General features: G+C 40.8%; 1 protein-coding gene across 1 annotated transcript; it reads left to right on the plus strand.

Moving 5' to 3' along the window:
- Nucleotide 1: 1 nt before the first annotated feature.
- Nucleotides 2–18,602, plus strand: MEX3C (mex-3 RNA binding family member C; the record flags this gene model as incomplete). Its single annotated transcript, XM_006085193.1, has 2 exons — nt 2–107; nt 15,589–18,602. Coding segments are annotated over 2 exons (1,329 nt in total), but the record flags the coding sequence as incomplete, so codon positions are not given.
- Nucleotides 18,603–18,655: the final 53 nt, after the last annotated feature.

The following is an 18,655-nucleotide window of genomic DNA, read 5'->3' on the forward strand; positions in this document are numbered from 1 at the left end:
CCTGAACGGTGAGCAGGCGGCCCTGCTGCGGAGGAAGAGCGTCAACACCACCGAGTGCGTCCCGGTGCCCAGCTCCGAGCACGTCGCCGAGATCGTCGGTCGCCAGGGTGAGTGCGGGGAGCGGGGGCTGAGCCGGGCATGGTCCCGGGTGCTGGTCTAAGATTCCCGAGAAACGGGGTCGGGGCCCAACAGGCGAGCCCGGGGCGTCCGCCCGGGTGCATCGCGAAGGGGTCCGGTGATGAGCCGAGGTTTGGCGGGCGGTGACTAGTCCTCCTGTGGAACCCCTGGCGTCCCGCTTCGTTTTGTCGTGAACATTCTCCGAGCGGCGCTGAAGTTCCCCGAGCCTCCCGCCCGGGGTGTTCCCTGCGCTCGGTCCGTATTCGTGGGACCCCGGGCTGGCGAGGCCCCAGAAACCTCGTTGGGGGTTGAAAAGGTCGGGTCGATGTCGTGCCCGGAAAGCTTCGAGGCGGCAAGTTGGCTTCCCCACCGGCTTGGAAAAAGGCGCAGCTCCCCTTGCAGCAGCGGGTGCAGGGACGGGAAGGGGCAGGCATGGAGGCCTGTGGACAGTTCATGCTGCAGGGAAGGGGGTGTTGGAGCGGTGGGTTTCGCCCCCACCCCGCCACCCCGACACCTCTCCGCCCTGCAGAAACTTGGCTTTGGCGGTGCAGCCTCGCTCTCATCTCAGTCCATGGAGTCTATTCCTCCGGTGCGTTTTGAGCCTCGGAGAGGCGCATCGCCTACCGCTCTGCACACTGAAGTGGACGCGGGGAAGGAAAACGGACCGGCGAGGCCCTGGAGTTCAGGAACTCGAGGCATCTGTCCCGTTGGGGCACATTCTCTTTCCCACTTGCCAGCGCACCAGCGCGGCGGACTGACTCCTCCCACATTGTGCAGACAAAGGACCGATGCCTCCGGCTCCTGGAGTCGATTTGTGAAGGTGGGGGAAGGGGACGCCCAGTACCTCCGTGTCCGACATGTTCAGGGAAGGGAAGGTCCGGGGCCCTGGTGTAGCTTTCCCCCCGGGTTCAAGGTTGCCTGCAGCGGCCTGGTGACAGGAGGGTCTGCCTGGTCGGTGCACGGATCTCGGCTGCTAGGCTGAGAGCATGGTTGGGGTCACATAAGGAGGAGCGATGGCGCTGCTGCCGAAATGATCTCATCCTCCCCAAGTGGTCTGAAGTGCACATACATAGGAGGTCTGTGGAAATGGTGGTTTCAGATAGCAGAGCTGGCTCATGTCTTCCCTCCAGGATGTTAGTCAGAAAACCCACCCGAAATCTGGATGGAGGAGACAGATAGCTTATTTCAGACCCTTGATGATTGGTACTTACAGGCACTGTTCAAAGCTGATGCCTTTCAACTGCGAGTTTATTACTAGAGTTTGATAAGTAACTTTTGCATGCTCTGAGTTTTTGCAATACTTACGACACTAATCCAGGAGGGAACTGTTTCACCTTACATAGGCTAAAATTATAACATCTCAATTTATGGGTCCAGAATGAGTTGGCCATTCAATTAAGCAAATCCAAGAACTGTGCCAGGCAGAGTTTATTTATGGCAGTTGGGAATGTAAGGTTGGTTCGAAGTTGCTGGCCTTGAGAAGCTAACACTCTAATAAACAGTGGAATGTCACCAAACTGATGTGTAGTTAATGGCACTGACTGTAAATGTGTGACAAACAAAAGTCATACATAAGAGAACATCAACCCTGGAAGGCCTAGAGAATGGACAGGGCTTTAACAAATGGAGATGGAAGCCTGAAGAGCAGTGTCAGGAGTGGTGTGGAGGAGTAATCTCTAGGTCTGATTGGAAAGTTGCATTGGTTTGGGGTTTTTTGTCTTTGTTTTTTGATGCTTAAGCTCTGTAAAGGGGAGTGGTGAAAAGCTGGGAAGGTGTTAGGCCATACACACTCTTACCCCCCATGCTAGGGTGCCACTTCTGAGCACACGTTGTAACAGTGCTCATGGTGACAGCTTAGGATGTCAAAGGAAAACATTGACATGCTAGTTTTACTAAGGGACAAGATAATGACATCTTTTGTATATTTAGTTAAATACAAACCTTTTTCTTCTCTGTATTAGATCCTTTTAAAGCACTATGAAATGGTCTTTAATTGAACAAACTGTTATCTTTATACAAATCCATTACTTAAAAGTAAACTGAATTCATTCCAAGTTTTTGTTTTGTACCATCTAATAAACTGCAGCAAACAAGAGAAAGCATTTCGTTTTTCTTTTTAGGTCTCTGCTTTACTGGTTAATAAGGATATGTGAATCTGTGTCTTAGGACATGGAGACGAATTGCGAACTATTCCTTATTATTTTCCCAGAATTCACAGTACTGTAAAAAGTATGTCATCATCCTCTATCTTATCTTCAGAGCAAAAAGTCTTGCCCTTTTGCTGTTCTGAACCGGTCAACATTGACCCCTGTGCCACTCCCACCCTCTCAGCAGCACCATAGTAAAACTTGTACTTTCCTGCAGGAGAAGTGGACAACTTCTACATCCTTTTACAGTGATCATTTCCCTTTCCCCAAGTGAATAAACAAGGCAAGTCATTTCATTCATTTGCCTTGAATGAACTAAAGTTTCATCTTGAAGAATTTTCTGTTCCTGCCATTTCATTCATTACCGGAAGTCATAACTTTCTGTTTGACATCTCTTAATTGGGTTTGGAAATAATTATGTTACAGATAAAGACATTTATGACTTCAGCTCCAAAGCAAAGAGCAGGATAAATGGAATTCTGAGTCAGAGAGACTAGCAGCTCCTGCAGATGGCCTCTGTCTGGTTCCAGTGTCTTTCAATAAAGCAACCCGCTGCTTTGGCTAGTGATGAAAATTGGCAGAGTATTGGCCTCATATTTATAATCCCCAATAGTGTGTGGTTGTTTACAAATGCTAAATTGGCCCCATTTTTTAAACCTTGCATTTCATTTTTAAACCAACAATACTGTAAAATAAAGCCAGGAACTAAAGGGGCTTATTGGTAATCAAAGAACTTTTAGAACATAGACATAGAAAGTAAACCTAACAGATTTAAAGACTTAACTTTTTAAAATGTGGTATTTACAAGACACATTCACAGTGGTTAACAGGTTTAAGTCAACAGACTGTCCTAATTTGCACAATCATTGATATCCAGTTAGACTAAAAAATGAATTAAAGTAGAACAATAGACCCATTCTTAACTATATTATAAATAAATCTTGGTGTCATAAATTCAGTTGGTTTTTAAAAAACTAAACCCAAAATTTTATGTCACTACTGTTTAAGAAGTTTCATTAGTGACTTTAATTGGTGGTATAGGTGTTTTCTAGCCTCATAGTCTGGAAAAGTCATCTCCAGCTTTTTAAGAGTGAGGGAGAAAATGAAAATTGGAGTTGTTATTTTTTCTGCACTCCAGTGGAGTTTCTTGCACCCTACTTTGGCTATCACTGCGCTAGACCCTTTTGGAATGTTTTCCTTTATTGAGCTGCTCTTGTCTCCAGTTTCATAGGGTTGGGACCAAGCTCTAACACAATTAAAATAAGGTATATGCATGTTTAGTGTTAGTCTTCCTATACAAATACTCCCTCTTCAAGAAGAAATATACATCTCATAAGAAGATTATTCAGTTTAAGGATAATACTAAATAAAGCACAGTGTCTTTTTCTTTTTTTGGGGGGGGGGGGGATTGTTAACATACTCATTGAGAAGGCCAAGTGCTTTCCTCATGCCATTTAAACTGAAGTTCTGAAAGGTAACTTGCTCAAGTGATGGTACTTGGATTTGACCAGTTTGTTTGATGTCAAAGATAAAGGTCTCGCTCCACATTGCTGCCTCAGTACTGAAGCATCCTGCTCCCAAAGATTAATAATATTTTGGGTTAATTTCTGCCATAATCATGAGTTGGGATACTATATTTCTAGTATGCATAACTTAAAATATCATCATTATTCAAATTACCTTAATAAAATTTTGGTATCTCTACTACTCAGAAGACCGAGTTACCATTCTAATATTCTTAGGTCTATGAGTCTAATTAAATTTCATTGTCATTTTATAGTTTAGAAAGTTAATGTATGTGTATATATACACACTAGCTTTAAAAAATAAATATTGAACTTTTTTAGGCTTTCAAATTTAAATTTAGTTGATAATTATATTACCTCAGGGACCCTTGAGAAAGGTTCAGTTATTGTAATTGTTTTGCAAATTGATGGGTAGTCTACTGCCTTTTCTTCCTGACTATTCTGCTAATGAACTATTTTGATTCACTCTGGAGAAAATGGAAAATAAAGTAAATCAAGGGTGTGTTTTATATCCCATTACCAACAACCTAAAAGTGAGCCAGGGAGTCAAGTAGTTGAGTACTGTTACTCTGTTGAGAGATTTTTATTTAGATAAACATTCAACAATGTTTATGGGTTGGAATTCTCGGTAGTTCTTCTTACATATTGTTTTCAAAGAAAGGTAGCATGTAGTTATAGGATGGTGCTTAATGTTTTATGGATTTGGTTCTGAATAAATTTGATATTTGTACAAATTGAAGAATTTAATATCTTGCCTTAAAGCTGAATACAAAGTGTTTTAGAATGTATGTTTTAATAGAAAAATGCATGTTGTAAACTACTTCAAATTGCCCTTAACGGTCTCTGCTCAACTGTGGTATTTTGGAAAGAGCCAGAAATCAGAAATTAAAATTCCTAAATTCTGACTATTATGTGCCAATAACTCACTTTATGACCTTGGACAAGTTAATTAAACTCCCTGGGCTTCCGATTCCTCTTCTTCGGCTGGGTGTAATCAAGAAACTCTGAGTGATGCACAAATAAATTGATTCATATCCAACTAAGTGATAAGCACATATTACTTTTGTTAAGTTAAATCTGAAATTAATTTGAACCACCCTGTTTAATCATGTTCACCTTTCCTTGGCTTGCTTAGCAGTTCCACCCATTTTATTCTTTTCATGTGATAGAACTAGAACCATCTGATGTCTCAATGCCTGTCAGCTACATGGCACTTCTGTCCAGATGGGTTTAAATTATGCTGTGGTAACAAAGAACCCCAACTTCTCAATATTAAAACAACAAAGGTTTATTTCTGTCCACAAGGGCTCTGATCATTTTAGTCATTCAGGGACACAGGCCAATGAAGCAACCAACATCTCAAGTGTTGGCTGGTCTTCCCCTGGGCCAGAGGGATGAGAGACAGTTAGCATAGCACATGCTGGTCTTTAAATGTCAGACCCAGCAGTAATGATTATCAAAGCAAGCTGTCTGGCCCCACGTAACTTCAGGTAGTCAAGAAAGTTCATTACAAAAAAGAAAGAAGAAAGTTCATTACAGCCCTGGCCTGTTGCTCAGTGGTTAGAGCTTTGGCCTGCAGACCCAAGGGTCGCGGGTTCAATTGTGGGTCAGGGCATGTACCTCAGTTGCAGGTTCCCCAGCAGGTCAGTCTCCCTCCCTCCCCCACCTTCTCTCTCTCTCTCTCTCTCTCTCTCTCTCTCTCTCTCTGCCCTCTCCCTTCCACTCTAGAAATCAATGGAAAAAAAACACCGTTGGGTGAGGATTAAAAAGTAATATTAAAAGAACGTGCATTATAACCATGTGCCCACAGGAGAGAGCCAGAACATTAGTGAACAGCCATAGTGACTATCATGAGTATTATTTTTTAATCTATGGGATGTTTACAAGATTTTTTAAAATGTCATTTATGCAGTGGAGGATTTGTAATTTAAAATTAAACTCAAGTTGAAAAAAAAACATAATGATCATATATTAAATAGGAAAGTTTAAAAACTTTGCAGTTTAAAAACTTCTGTAGGAGACTCTAAATAGATTATGGATAATCAATTTTAGAGCCCCATTGATGTTTAGGTGATTCTAAAGTGATGTTTTTATTAAACTGCATCTTAATGCTTCCCAAATAGTTTTAAATCATAATTTGTGGGCTTTTACCTTTTTTTTCCCATGCTACCACTAGGTACCATATAGACATTTATAAAAATTAAATCTGATGTTTAAGCCTATATAATAATTTTCTAATATTGTATTACCACATGCAACTATAAGAAAGAATTATGCACAGCCTGATGTTGTTTGAATAGCATTCAAGTTCAAGCCTCTATTTCATGACTGATTTTGAGAATTTTAAGTTACACACCATAACTAGAGCACTTATTTCATGCCAGTGTTTGGGATTTAAGAACAATTCATGTGGGCATGGTTTTTGCCTTTGTCCAATAAGCAGTTACTACAATTCATTGTATGCAGGGAAGCCTGATTTTACCATAAGTAGTTGTATCATGGACTAATAAGACTAGACCTTAAAGTAATAAAATTATTTAATGAAAATTGCAGGTGTAGTTGAAGATAAGCATGAAGTGGTTAGTATTGAGCATGGTTAGAGGAGAGTGGGGAGGGAATAGTTGCAAACAATTAGAAAATCTTCCCCAAAGGTTACCAGTGTAAAGTGTGTGTGCTGTGGACTGACCTTATTACTGTCCCCCTTTCTGCACCACTCTCCCCTCCCCTTTGGCTTGTTCCTGCCTTTCCACCTGCACCATTTAGTGACATTGAACTTGGACTTAGAAAAGTTGATGGAGACCGGATTTCACCATTTGTTGCCTATGACCTTGAACAAATCACTTAACATCGACGGAGTTCAGTTTTTCCTCTTGTGGAGAAAAACCTGTTCCATCCGCTTGCTTTCCCTGGCCCCTCCTTGCCCCCCCACCCCATTTGTTGTGAGGATAAGTTTGAGAAGATGTCGTTAGTACAAATTTACTATACAATTTAACGTTTAAGAAATAGTAAAGTACATATGAAGCATAAGTAAAGTTTATAATTTGTGTTTCTACTGGATTTGTACTCTGAGCAGATACTAGTTCAAACCATCCACGTGAGAGAGAAACATTGATAAGATGCCTCCTATACAGGCCCTGACTGGGGATCCAACCTGTGACCTCTCTGTGTCCAGGACTATCCTCCAACCAACTGAGCCACACAGGCCAGGGCAGGAGAAGTATTCCTTAAATGTTTTTAACTTCCTATAGAAAATTCATTTTATTATCTTTTTACATTTGCACCTATGCAGCAGTAAAAAAGAAGGCTCTCTTACCCTTTGAGACAGCATGGAGGGACCTGTAGAGTATTACGCTAAGTGAAATAAGCCAGTCAGAGAAAGACAAGTATCCCATGATCTCACTCATATGTGGAAACTAATGAACAAAATATACTGGTGAACAAAATAGATCCAGAGACATAGAAGCAAGGAACAGACTGTCGAACCTCAGGGAAGGCAGACAGTGAGAAAAGAACAGCCAACAAACTTGTATATATATATGCATAACCCATGGACACAGACAATAGGGTGGGGAGGCCTGGGGCAAGAGGGGGCACGGGCTACAAGGGGTCAATGGGAAGAAAAGGGGGCTATAATGTAATACTTTCAACAATAAAGATTTTAAGAAATAAATAAGACTGCTTAAAAATAAATAAGTATTTCTGTGTGTCAGACAGTGTATTATCTCATTTGATCCATTCTTATTTCCACTGTACAGATAAGGAAACAGATCAACAGAGATAATAAATAACTTACCAGAGTCTCAACCTAATAAAATTGGAGACTTCAACACTGCTATCTTCCATAAGCGGTAAAACAAGCAGAAATAAAGTCAGCAAGGATATAGAAGACTTTGACAACATCACCACCCAACAGTATAAACAGAGAAAATGACAGATCAATATCTGTACATGAACATGTATAACAACAAATCCTGTTGGTGCCTGAAACTGATACAAGTCAGAGGGCAGAACTGAATCTTGTCATCTTTGCATCCTTACTCCTGTTTGTTTTATTGAACTGAATTGCTGGATTAGAAATTTATCATTTCATTATTTGTTTTAATTTGCATATTGTGGTATTAGGGTTTCTTCCCTCTTGCTTTATCTCTCACCCTTTGCCTAAGGAGTCAGTCAACCTCAAGTTGTTTGGAACTGCCTTTTTTTTTTTTTTTAAGGGCAGTGGATGCTAATTGATTTAAGGTGTTAAATGTCTATGAATACTGAAAATAAGCAAAACTGAAATCACATAAATGAAGCTGTTTGAGTTGCTTTCATAGTGATAACTAAAGAGAATGTACAGTTCTTTAAAAAATTTCAGAAAATTTTGACTTAGAAGAGCTACAAGATGCACATTTGAACCATAGAAAGGAAAGCTATTGTGATTTAGGAATACATTGCATTGCTAATCTAAGTAAGTTATTTAAATATTAGATTAAGTTGTATGCATAAGAAACATTCTTACTGAAATTTACTCTGATATTCATCAGTTTTTGAAGATACAATACTGAAATTGAGTTCCTTGTAAAGTTCAAGGAGTCTGTCTAGACCAGTGGTTCTCAATCTGTGGGTCGAGAACCCTTTGGCGGTTGAACAACCCTTTCACAGGGGTCGCCTGAGACTATCCTGCATATCAGATATTTACATTACGATTCATAACAGTAGCAACATTACAGTTATGAAGTAGCAACGAAAATAATTTTATGGTTGGGTCACAACAGGAGGGACTGTATTTAAAGGGCCAGAAGGTTGAGAACCACTGGTCTAGACTCTTCTAGGAGGTAAAGGATCTTATCTCTATATATAAAAAGCCAGCGACAGGAATGCTGGAATGACCCATTGCTATGATGCCCACTGGAGCCAGCAAACCCGCCCAATTGGGGGCCGGGGCTGGCCAGCCAACCTCCCACCGTCTCCTCTTCCCAACAGGCCCAGCCCCAATCCACCCCTAATGGGGCTGGGCCAGCCGGACCTCACCCGTGCACGAATTTGTGCACTGGGCCTCTAGTCCTATATAACGAAAGGGTGATATGCAAATAGACCAAAGGGCAGAACAACCAATCAAAGTGTGATATGCTAAGGCTGCTCAACTGCTCACTATGATGTGCACTGACCACCAGGGGGCAGACAGTTGACCAGTCACTATGATGTGCACTGACTACCAGGGGGTAGGTGCTCTGACCGGTAGGTTAGCTTGCTGCTGGGGTGGGGCCAATTGCGACTGAGTGAGATGGGCCGGACACGCCCTGGAGCCCTCCTGCAGTCACTGATCGTGCACTGGTGGGGTCCCTCAGCCTGGCCTGCACCTCTTGCAATCTGGGACCCCTTGGAGAGCCAATTTCAGCCCACTTAGGAGGGCACCAGATGCAGGGCTCATGGCTGGCGAGCCTGCTGCAAGCACAGTGGGGCTGGGATGAGCAGGAGTGGAAGTAGGAGCTGCAGGCGGCGTTGGACTGTGGGTTTCGCCCAATCCCTGCAGGCCACCCAGAGGGACCCCACCCACATATGAATTCATGCACCTGGCCTCTAGTTTTATATAACTGTTCCCCTTTCTGCACCACTCTCCCCTCCCCTTTGGCTTGTTCCTGCCTTTCCCCCTCTAAACTAGAGGCCCATTGCACAAAATTCATGCATGAGTAGGGTCCCTAGGCCTGGCTGGTGATCGGGGCCTGCCTTCCGCTGGCTGCCGGCTGGGGCCTCCCTTCATTCCGCACTGCCTCATGGTGGTCAGCGCACGTCATAGCAAGTGGTCGAACTCCCAAGGGGACAGTTTGCATATTAGCCTTTTATTATATAGGAGGAGCATTCAATAATATGACTCCCTTCCCCCTTTTTCTACTATTTCACAAAACATGTTTCGCTTAGTGAGAGGATAATGGAGTTAAGACATCTTGGGTTTGAGATCTGACCTTCCAGTTAGGAGATCTTGAGCAATTCACTTGGGCTCTTTTCTGCTCTTCCTAAAGCACTCTGTTATGATTAAAGGAGAATGTAAACAGGTGAGTTTGGAAAACTGAAAAGTGTGCTACAAATTTTTATTATTTAAAAGTTAGGCCTATTGTCTCATTTACTAATGAAGTACTTTTTAAAAAAGATATTTTTATTGATTTCCAAAGAGGAATGGCGAGGGAGAGAGAGCAGAAACATCAGTAATGAGAATCATTGATCAGCTGCCTACTGCACAGTCCCTACTGGGGATCAAGCTCGCAGCCCGGCACGTGCCCTTGTCCGGAATCGAACCAGTGACCCTTCAGTGCACAGGCCGACGCTTTATCCACTGAGCCAAACCAGCTAGGGCACTAATGAAATACTTTAGGTGGGGTAGGTGGTCTAAAAAGCTACCCTTAACTGAGCACCTACTTGAATAATAGGCATTGTAATAACCATTTTTAATATATTATTTTATTTAATTCTTGCAAAACCAAGTAAGACAGTATCTTTAATCATAATTCCTCACCCATTATCCAACCTACCTTTTCTTAGGAAAAGAAGAATAGATGTATGTATGACTGTCCCAAATGCTTTTTAGACTTCAGAACAGAGAGGTTTCTGTATTTCCTAGGAGTAGAGGGACTTGGTAAAAAGAATATATAAGCATGAGAAGGGACCTCGAGGTTGAATGGCCTAACACTTGAAACCACTGGTAACTGGTGAAGATCTGATTGAACCCAGGCCTGTAGATACTCAGTTTTGTGCTCCTGACATTGTTTCCTTTAAACTGGACCTTGGAAGATTCCTGTGTAGTAGCTGTGGTAATAAGAGTCCTACCTATGGTTATATTATTCTTGAGCTCATAGAGCCTTTCACACACACAATCTCATTTTTTCCAAATGGCCATGCTTGTTACTTAGAAGCTGTGAGGGGGTGGGGAGTAGTAGGAGTGTGTTCTGGATTATGTAGGGAAATACCTGAGCAGAGATAGAAGAGGAACAGGCATAAGGCATGTTTCAGAGATGATACAATCTAGGAGAAGGTAGGTGACTTCTGAGGCCAGCTGAGAAAACCTTAAAGAACTCATGGTTAGGTCAGGCCCGCCCAGATTATCTGGTTAATCTTCCTATTTTTATTTATTTTTTTTTTTTTTAATTTTTTTTTTTTTTTAATTTTTTTTTTTTTTTAAATATATTTTATTGATTTTTTACAGAGAGGAAGGGAGAGAGAGAGATAGAGAGTTAGAAACATCGATGAGATTTGAGAAACATCGATCAGCTGCCTCCTGCACATCTCCTACTGGGGATGTGCCCGCAACCCAGGTACATGCCCTTGACCGGAATCGAACCTGGGACCTTTCAGTCCGCAGGCCGACGCTCTATCCACTGAGCCAAACCGGTTTCGGCAATCTTCCTATTTTTAATGTGAATTGATTTGGACTGTAATTACATTTAAGTTGCAGACTAATTCTTCATCTGGTTCTTTTGTTATAAGTACATCCTTCCACACGCTTAATGGAATTTAAAAGTGGCCTTAAAGATTTATCTAGTCTAATGGTTTTACACTTTTCTGACCCCCATCCCCCAAGCAAAAGAACATTTTACATTGAAGCCCATTGTACACATATTTTACTGAAACATTTGGAACACATTGAGTTCTTGGTTTTTTGGTTTCGTTTTGCTTTTTGTTTGTTTTTTAATGGTGATTACAGCCCATTAAGTTGCTAATGCAAACCCATAGTGGTTTGAGAAACACTGAAGATGCCATCCTTTCCGTTCTTTCAAGTCCTCGCCCAGCCACAGAGGACCCAGTCTCCCTCTGAATCGCTGAGGCAGCTGGTAGGAGAGGCTCTACCCTGAGAAGCAAGACAGGACCTCTGCTGTTCCAGGGAGTGAGAGGACCAGAATTCTGGCTGCAGCTACAGGGCTTTAAGGTGAAACACAACCCCAGCTACAGTGGTAGACAAAGGAGAAGTGGGTTCCTCTTACATCAGGGAGGTAAATTGGAGACTTTTTATTTGGGGAATTTACTTCCAAATCAAAATAAAATTAGAACTCTGAAAGCTGATGTGATTCTAGTTCTTAACCTCTACATAGGCTGGTACACAGCTTGTTTGGTATTTTTATCTGTAGTTGTAAGAAAATAATTGTTAGTCCTTACGTCTTAAAAAGCTTTTTCAGCTTTGAGGATATGAAATCATTTACCCTGTTGTTTATACAATTTAAAATATAGTAATCTCAGTACGAGGTATATAGCATATATTGATATGCTAAGTCTAATAAAATGTAACATTTTATTCATTTTTAATATATTTTTATTGATTTCAGAGAGGAAGGGAGAGGGAGAGAGATAGAAATATCAACAATGATAGAGAATCATTGATCGGCTGCCTCCTGCATTCCCCCCACTAAGGATTGAGCCCGCAACCCCGGGCACATGCCCTTGACCGGAATGGAACCCGGGACCCTTCAGTCCTCAGGCCAATGCTCTATCCACAGCCAAACTGGAGAGGGCTCATTTAATTACTCTAATTTAATCATACCTTTGAAAAACTAAGCATTTGTATGGCTCAAAGTTTATAAAAATTGGTGTAGAAGGGAAGTTGCCTCCTCCCTGTGCTGTCCCCCAAGTCAACCAGTTTTATGACTGCACAGTACTCCATTATGTGGCCGTCCCAGCCTCTCACTAATACGAACCATAGTGCACGATATAATACAAAGGTCATTTTGCACTTATGCAAGTATTTCCACAGAATCAGTTCTACGAGTGGAATTATAGGGGCAGAGGGAGACCTGCAGTTGTAATTTTGATAGACATTGCAAAGTGCCCTTGGGCGGTCTGTTCTCTCAGCAGCTAAACCAGGGTCTTTTTCCCATTTCTTCCTAGCACTGTTTTTGATATTTGACTGTCTTACAGGTGGAAAATGATACCTCAATTCATATGAAAATGGGAATTTTTGTGTTCAGCCATTTATGTATTTCCTTCTGTTGGGTTTTGGTGTTTTTCTGTTGGGTTTTGGTGTTTTCATATGTAGGGTGGAGTATGTGTGTAAGAGAAAAATTAGCCATTTATAGTATGAGTTGTAAATAATTAATGTTTTAACCTTGTTATGGGTGACTTTTGCCAGGCAACAATTTTTCTTAAAGTGCATTTTATCAGTACTTTTATAGCTCTGAGTTTTGTGCTGTTCTGAGACTATATATTCTTTTATGATTTTTTAGTATCTTTGAATTTTCAAGTACAAACTCAATCTAAAATACTCAAAAAAAGCTTTTTATCTCCACCTGAAAAATAATAAAATGATTTTTTTCCTCCTACTTTAGTTTGTGTCACCTACTTAGACGTCTGCCAATTCTAATTATCCCCACCTTTAGAATGTATGTATTCTAGAAATCGTGTGCTGGTTGTTTAGAACTCTAAATATTTCCTGTAGAAACAAGGTTATGATTGATGAGGTTCACTGTAGAGAGAGAAGAAATACTTTTTTTTTGTTGGCAGTAGCTTAAAATGAGCTGACTCTGCTATCTTCCTGTTATCACTTTCCCCTCATCTGCAAAACGTATGCACATGACCCTTTGGGGCAGTATGAGGCCTATCTTACTCCCCCATCTCAGAAGTAGTCCATGCTCAGAATGTTCACCTTCTGTCTTCCTAATGAGCCATATATTAAACACCTATTTATTAGATCTAACCATAGGCCAGATAGTGTCCTGTGTGCCTGTAAGCATATTTTCTTAGTTAATAATATGCCTACTAGGTATTAAACAAAAAGTGTTCTAAGCAGCAACTGATGGTTGATTATAGCCTCAGAACTATTTATTTAGAAAAGTTTCTTAAGCGTGGAAAGGGGCCAATACTTAGGCTGATCAATTTACAGCAGCACTCTTTATAATAAATAAAAACTTCCTGTTTTACAGTAACATACTTAACTCTCCGAGTGTTTTCATGATAGAGACCTAGGACCCAGCAGCGAGAAAGCTGCAGTTGCGGAGTTCTGCAGATGTTGGAAAGAACAGGACCTCCATTTGTGGTTGAGATCTGAAAGTTGCAGGGAGGTTGATTATGTTATAATTGAAGTCAGCAAAATCAACTCCTTTCAGAAGGGTTGGATTAGTAGTATGAGGCCAGAATATGAAAGTCTTGAAAAGCTCAGCAGAAAATGACTAGCTACAAAGCAGTGCGCATAAGAAAGGCCCAGTATTGTTCTATAGAAAAACAGTGATCTTTGTTTCAACAAATGTATGGCCACCCATGACATATACTTACAGTCAAACCACTCAGTGCTTTGAGAATGCTTAGGAATGGCACACAAACCTCTTAGAAGGTGAGGCATCGAAAGTAAAATCAGAGTGGCTGGTGGGAGTTCAGCCGTAAGAACTGGGAGGTAAAGAGGCGGGGACGGCAGCATTCTAGTCATGCAAGCAGGGGTGCATGGACGGGAGTCTAATGTGGTAGCGCGCACTGCAGAGCTTACGGGGGGAATGGGAAAGAGAGTGGTAAAGAGATGAAGCTAGAGAGGTACTCAGGTTCCAGGCAATGAGGGGCCTTGTGTGCCATATTTAAGGTAAAGGGGAGCCATTAAAACACTTTATGCAAAGAATGATCAGGTGATGTGCTTTTTAGAGAAAGCATAATTTGACTGTAGATTGAATTGAAGTGAGGCAAACTGGAGGCAAGGAGACCTATTGGGGAAAACTGTTGCAGTTATGAAGTTAAAAATGATGTATATAAAGACTTTAGTACATCTTGAATATATTTGGGGGCAAAAAAAAATTAAAAAGGGAAAATTTAAGAAAAAGACTTGCCCAGATTGTGATGAGTATCTTCAACAGCACCTGACTTCTTTATTTGAGGAACTAGGAGTGGCATGATACGTTCATGGGAATAAATCTATTTTCACGTTAAGAAATCTTGGAAAGCTACATGCTGTGGTGGTGTATTTGACATGTTAAGTTACAGTTTGAAGCCCTCTAATCTTACACAGTTGGCACTCGAATGGGTGAATACTCCAAAAAGTTGATTAAAGAATCATGTGTAGTTAGGCATATTGTCTTAGATGTTTTAACTTAAATATACTTAGGCTTTGGGGCCAAAGCTTTTTGTTTGAGAATGGGTCTGCTCACCAGAATTGTCCCTCGTCAATAAAACCACATCCAATGCCTATGTTCCATACAGTTTCCAATATCTATTTTGAATTTAGCAAGAATTTTATAGTGAGTACAACGTTATTCTATATTTTTTTTACCCTTTTGACTTTTTATGCAAATACAGTGTCTTTTCTATTCATATTTCACTGATTTATGTGAAACTTAGTAAGCTTAAAAATTCAACTGATGGGAGCAAACGGGAGATGACCTACTAGCCATGAGCACTTTGCTATTGTCATCAATTGAGCTTTACAGAGGAAAGAGTCATGTTAAAATGATAATTAAGTGGAAGTGAAAGTGTCGTATAGTATAGTTGTGTTAAATTTGAAGTCAGAGTAGGTTTAACTTTGGCTCTGCCACTTACTAGCTGTGTGAGCGTGGACAAGTTATACAATATTTTTGTGCTTGGACAAGTTATACAATATTTTTGTGCTTTATTTTCCTTCTCAGTAAAAGGAGTATAATAATTTAGTTCTTACAGATGACTGGTTTTTCTTTGCCACCAGTACCCTGCAGGGTAGTAAACCACTAAAGCTTTGGTAGTTTACTCATGCATAGCTTGCTGGATAGAGTGCTCCAGCTGCCCAGAGCAGATGTTCAGCTCGAAAGGAGCACTCTGTGGTTTGTCTTTATCAGTGTTGTTGAGTAGATGCTGATTCTTATGACATATTTTCTTTCTAACAGGTTGTAAAATTAAAGCACTGAGAGCCAAGACAAACACGTACATCAAGACCCCCGTTCGTGGTGAAGAGCCCATTTTTGTTGTCACGGGACGGAAAGAAGATGTCGCCATGGCCAAAAGAGAAATCCTCTCCGCTGCAGAGCACTTCTCCATGATTCGTGCATCTCGAAACAAAAACGGCCCTGCCCTGGGAGGGTTGTCAAGCCCTAATCTGCCCGGCCAAACCACCGTTCAAGTGAGGGTCCCATATCGTGTGGTAGGATTAGTAGTTGGACCCAAAGGAGCAACTATTAAAAGAATTCAGCAGCAGACCCACACATACATAGTAACTCCGAGCAGAGATAAGGAGCCTGTCTTTGAAGTGACAGGGATGCCTGAAAATGTTGACCGAGCACGAGAAGAAATAGAAATGCATATTGCCATGCGCACAGGAAACTATATTGAGCTCAATGAAGAGAACGATTTCCATTACAATGGTACCGATGTCAGCTTTGAAAGTGGCACTCTTAGCTCTGCGTGGCTCTCCTCCAATCCAGCTCCTCCTAGCCGTGCAAGGATGATCTCCAATTATCGAAATGATAGCTCCAGTTCTCTGGGAAGTGGTTCCACAGATTCCTACTTTGGAAGCAATAGGCTGGCTGACTTCAGTCCGACGAGCCCATTCAGCACAGGGAACTTTTGGTTTGGAGATGCGCTACCATCTGTAGGCTCAGAAGATCTCGCAGTTGATTCTCCTGCCTTTGACTCCTTACCAACATCCGCGCAAACTATCTGGACTCCATTTGAACCAGTTAACCCACTCTCCGGCTTCGGGAGTGATCCTTCTGGTAACATGAAGACTCAGCGTAGAGGAAGTCAGCCATCTACTCCTCGTCTGTCTCCTACCTTCCCTGAGAGCATTGAACACCCACTTGCTCGGAGGGTTAGGAGCGACCCACCTAGTACAGGCAACCATGTTGGCCTTCCAATATACATCCCTGCTTTTTCTAATGGTACCAATAGTTACTCCTCTTCCAATGGTGGTTCCACCTCTAGCTCACCTCCAGAATCAAGACGAAAGCACGACTGTGTGATTTGCTTTGAGAATGAAGTTATTGCTGCCCTAGTTCCATGTGGCCACAACCTCTTCTGCATGGAATGTGCCAACAAGATCTGTGAAAAGAGAACGCCATCATGTCCAGTTTGCCAGACAGCTGTTACTCAGGCAATCCAAATTCACTCTTAACTATATATATATACATAAATACTATATCTCTATATGGACTCGTAAAGGCATGGGTATAATGGTACCCCAGTAAACTTCCTAATGAATTCTTATGACTGTTATCAGGCTTTATTGGGATTAGGCTAAAGTTGTTAGTAAACTTATAAAAGGCTGCTATGGTAACACTAAACCTAAGTGGTCTCTTGTCTATTAGTTTGGTTTGAATTATTAATATCCTATAGACCCAGAGACATAGCTTGTATAAGAATTGCTGAAGTTCAACTCGCTTGAGTGAAGATCATCACAGGTTGTGTGAGCCTACGAGAAAAGTATACGTCTAAGATTTCAAAACTGGTCCCAAAGCCTAACCACATTAAGAGTTTATGGAGGGTACTTGGCATTACAGATGATTCAGACACTTCCAGGGCTGCCTTCTTTACACTGCCAGTTTTGACAAAACAGGTTTGTTTTTTATTTTACAGCAACTTATGCCTAATTCTGCAGGATTGCAAGTACCTTTCTAGTGCATTGTGACTTAATTACTGGTAATAATAGGGCTGGTGGCAGTTTACTCAATCACTGGTTATAATTTGGGACAAAAACTGCTACATTGACCTTCATCTCGCCCAGCTGGTATGATCAGTGGATCAGGAACGCAATTGTGGCAATTGTGTGGATTGTGAATTCCTAGCCATTGCCTCCCTCGGTGAATGTGGAAATGGCCACCTGGGTATTCCCATTTCAGGAAGGGTTTTGGGATTCACCTATATTGGCTAATTGAGGATACGAACATTCCATTCATTAGTCTAATCAAGCTATTGATTATTTTTAGACTCTAGATCAAAATGTGAAACATTTTATGTTCAATCCATATTTGTCTTGCACATTATAAATATATTTTTATTTTTTAGTAATTTAGGGAAGGGGGAGGGAGAGAGGGAGAATAATGCCCTTAGTATAATTCACAAAAGCAGCTGTGATGACCTCCAATCAGTTTACTTCATTTCAAAACTATTTCTAATCACAAGGGAAGATTTAAGATACTTTTACATTTCACCTGTGGATGTCTGCAACTTCATCCTCAGTATGTTCCCAAATCTATGCTGGCATTGAAAGGACAAAACATGATACTGGTGGGTTTTTCTACTAATTATTTTTTGATGCGTTATTTTCCCAACGAAAAAAAAAGCTTTTTTTTTTCTCAGTATAACAAAAATTGAAATCCTATGTGTATTGAATAGTACATAGACAAATTTTATTTTTTATTTTCACTTGAAGAGTTACATTTCGTATAAAAGTTTACAAATAACGGTTTTTATTTTGATTTTTTTCAGTATAAAAAAATTGCCTTGATGGCATATTATGATGTAATGCTAATTGCTTGTAGGATAGTTAAATGTCAGTATTGAAAACCTAATCCTTAGCGCCGTCTTGTAGATATGAACGAATGTTCGCCAAGCATGTATTTTGTATTTTGTTGCATTGTACACTGCAACTAATAAGCCAAGGAATCGACATATATATTAGGTGCGTGTACTGTTTCTAAAACCACAAACTAAGAATGATAAATTATCAATATAGTTTAGTATTTGCTAATTTTACTACTCTTTTGTTATGTATATGTAGGGAAGTTATAGGGATTATAAATTCAATTTGAGTAAAGTTTAAAACCATATATTTTATGATAAAGGGCCTTTAACTTAAGATGGCCAAAGCACTGATATTATATATTTGCTGTAAAGAGAATTATAAGAGTTTTATTTTTCTGATATTAAAAGTTACTTAATAAAGACTTGTTTCCATTAACTTGAATGTATTCTCCTTGGTGTTTTTCATGTAATCATTAGTTTAGACTGGAAGATACT

The sequence above is a fragment of the Myotis lucifugus genome, unplaced genomic scaffold (genome assembly GCF_000147115.1).
Source record: "Myotis lucifugus unplaced genomic scaffold, Myoluc2.0 scaffold_16, whole genome shotgun sequence".
In the NCBI taxonomy this organism is placed as follows: domain Eukaryota; kingdom Metazoa; phylum Chordata; class Mammalia; order Chiroptera; family Vespertilionidae; genus Myotis; species Myotis lucifugus.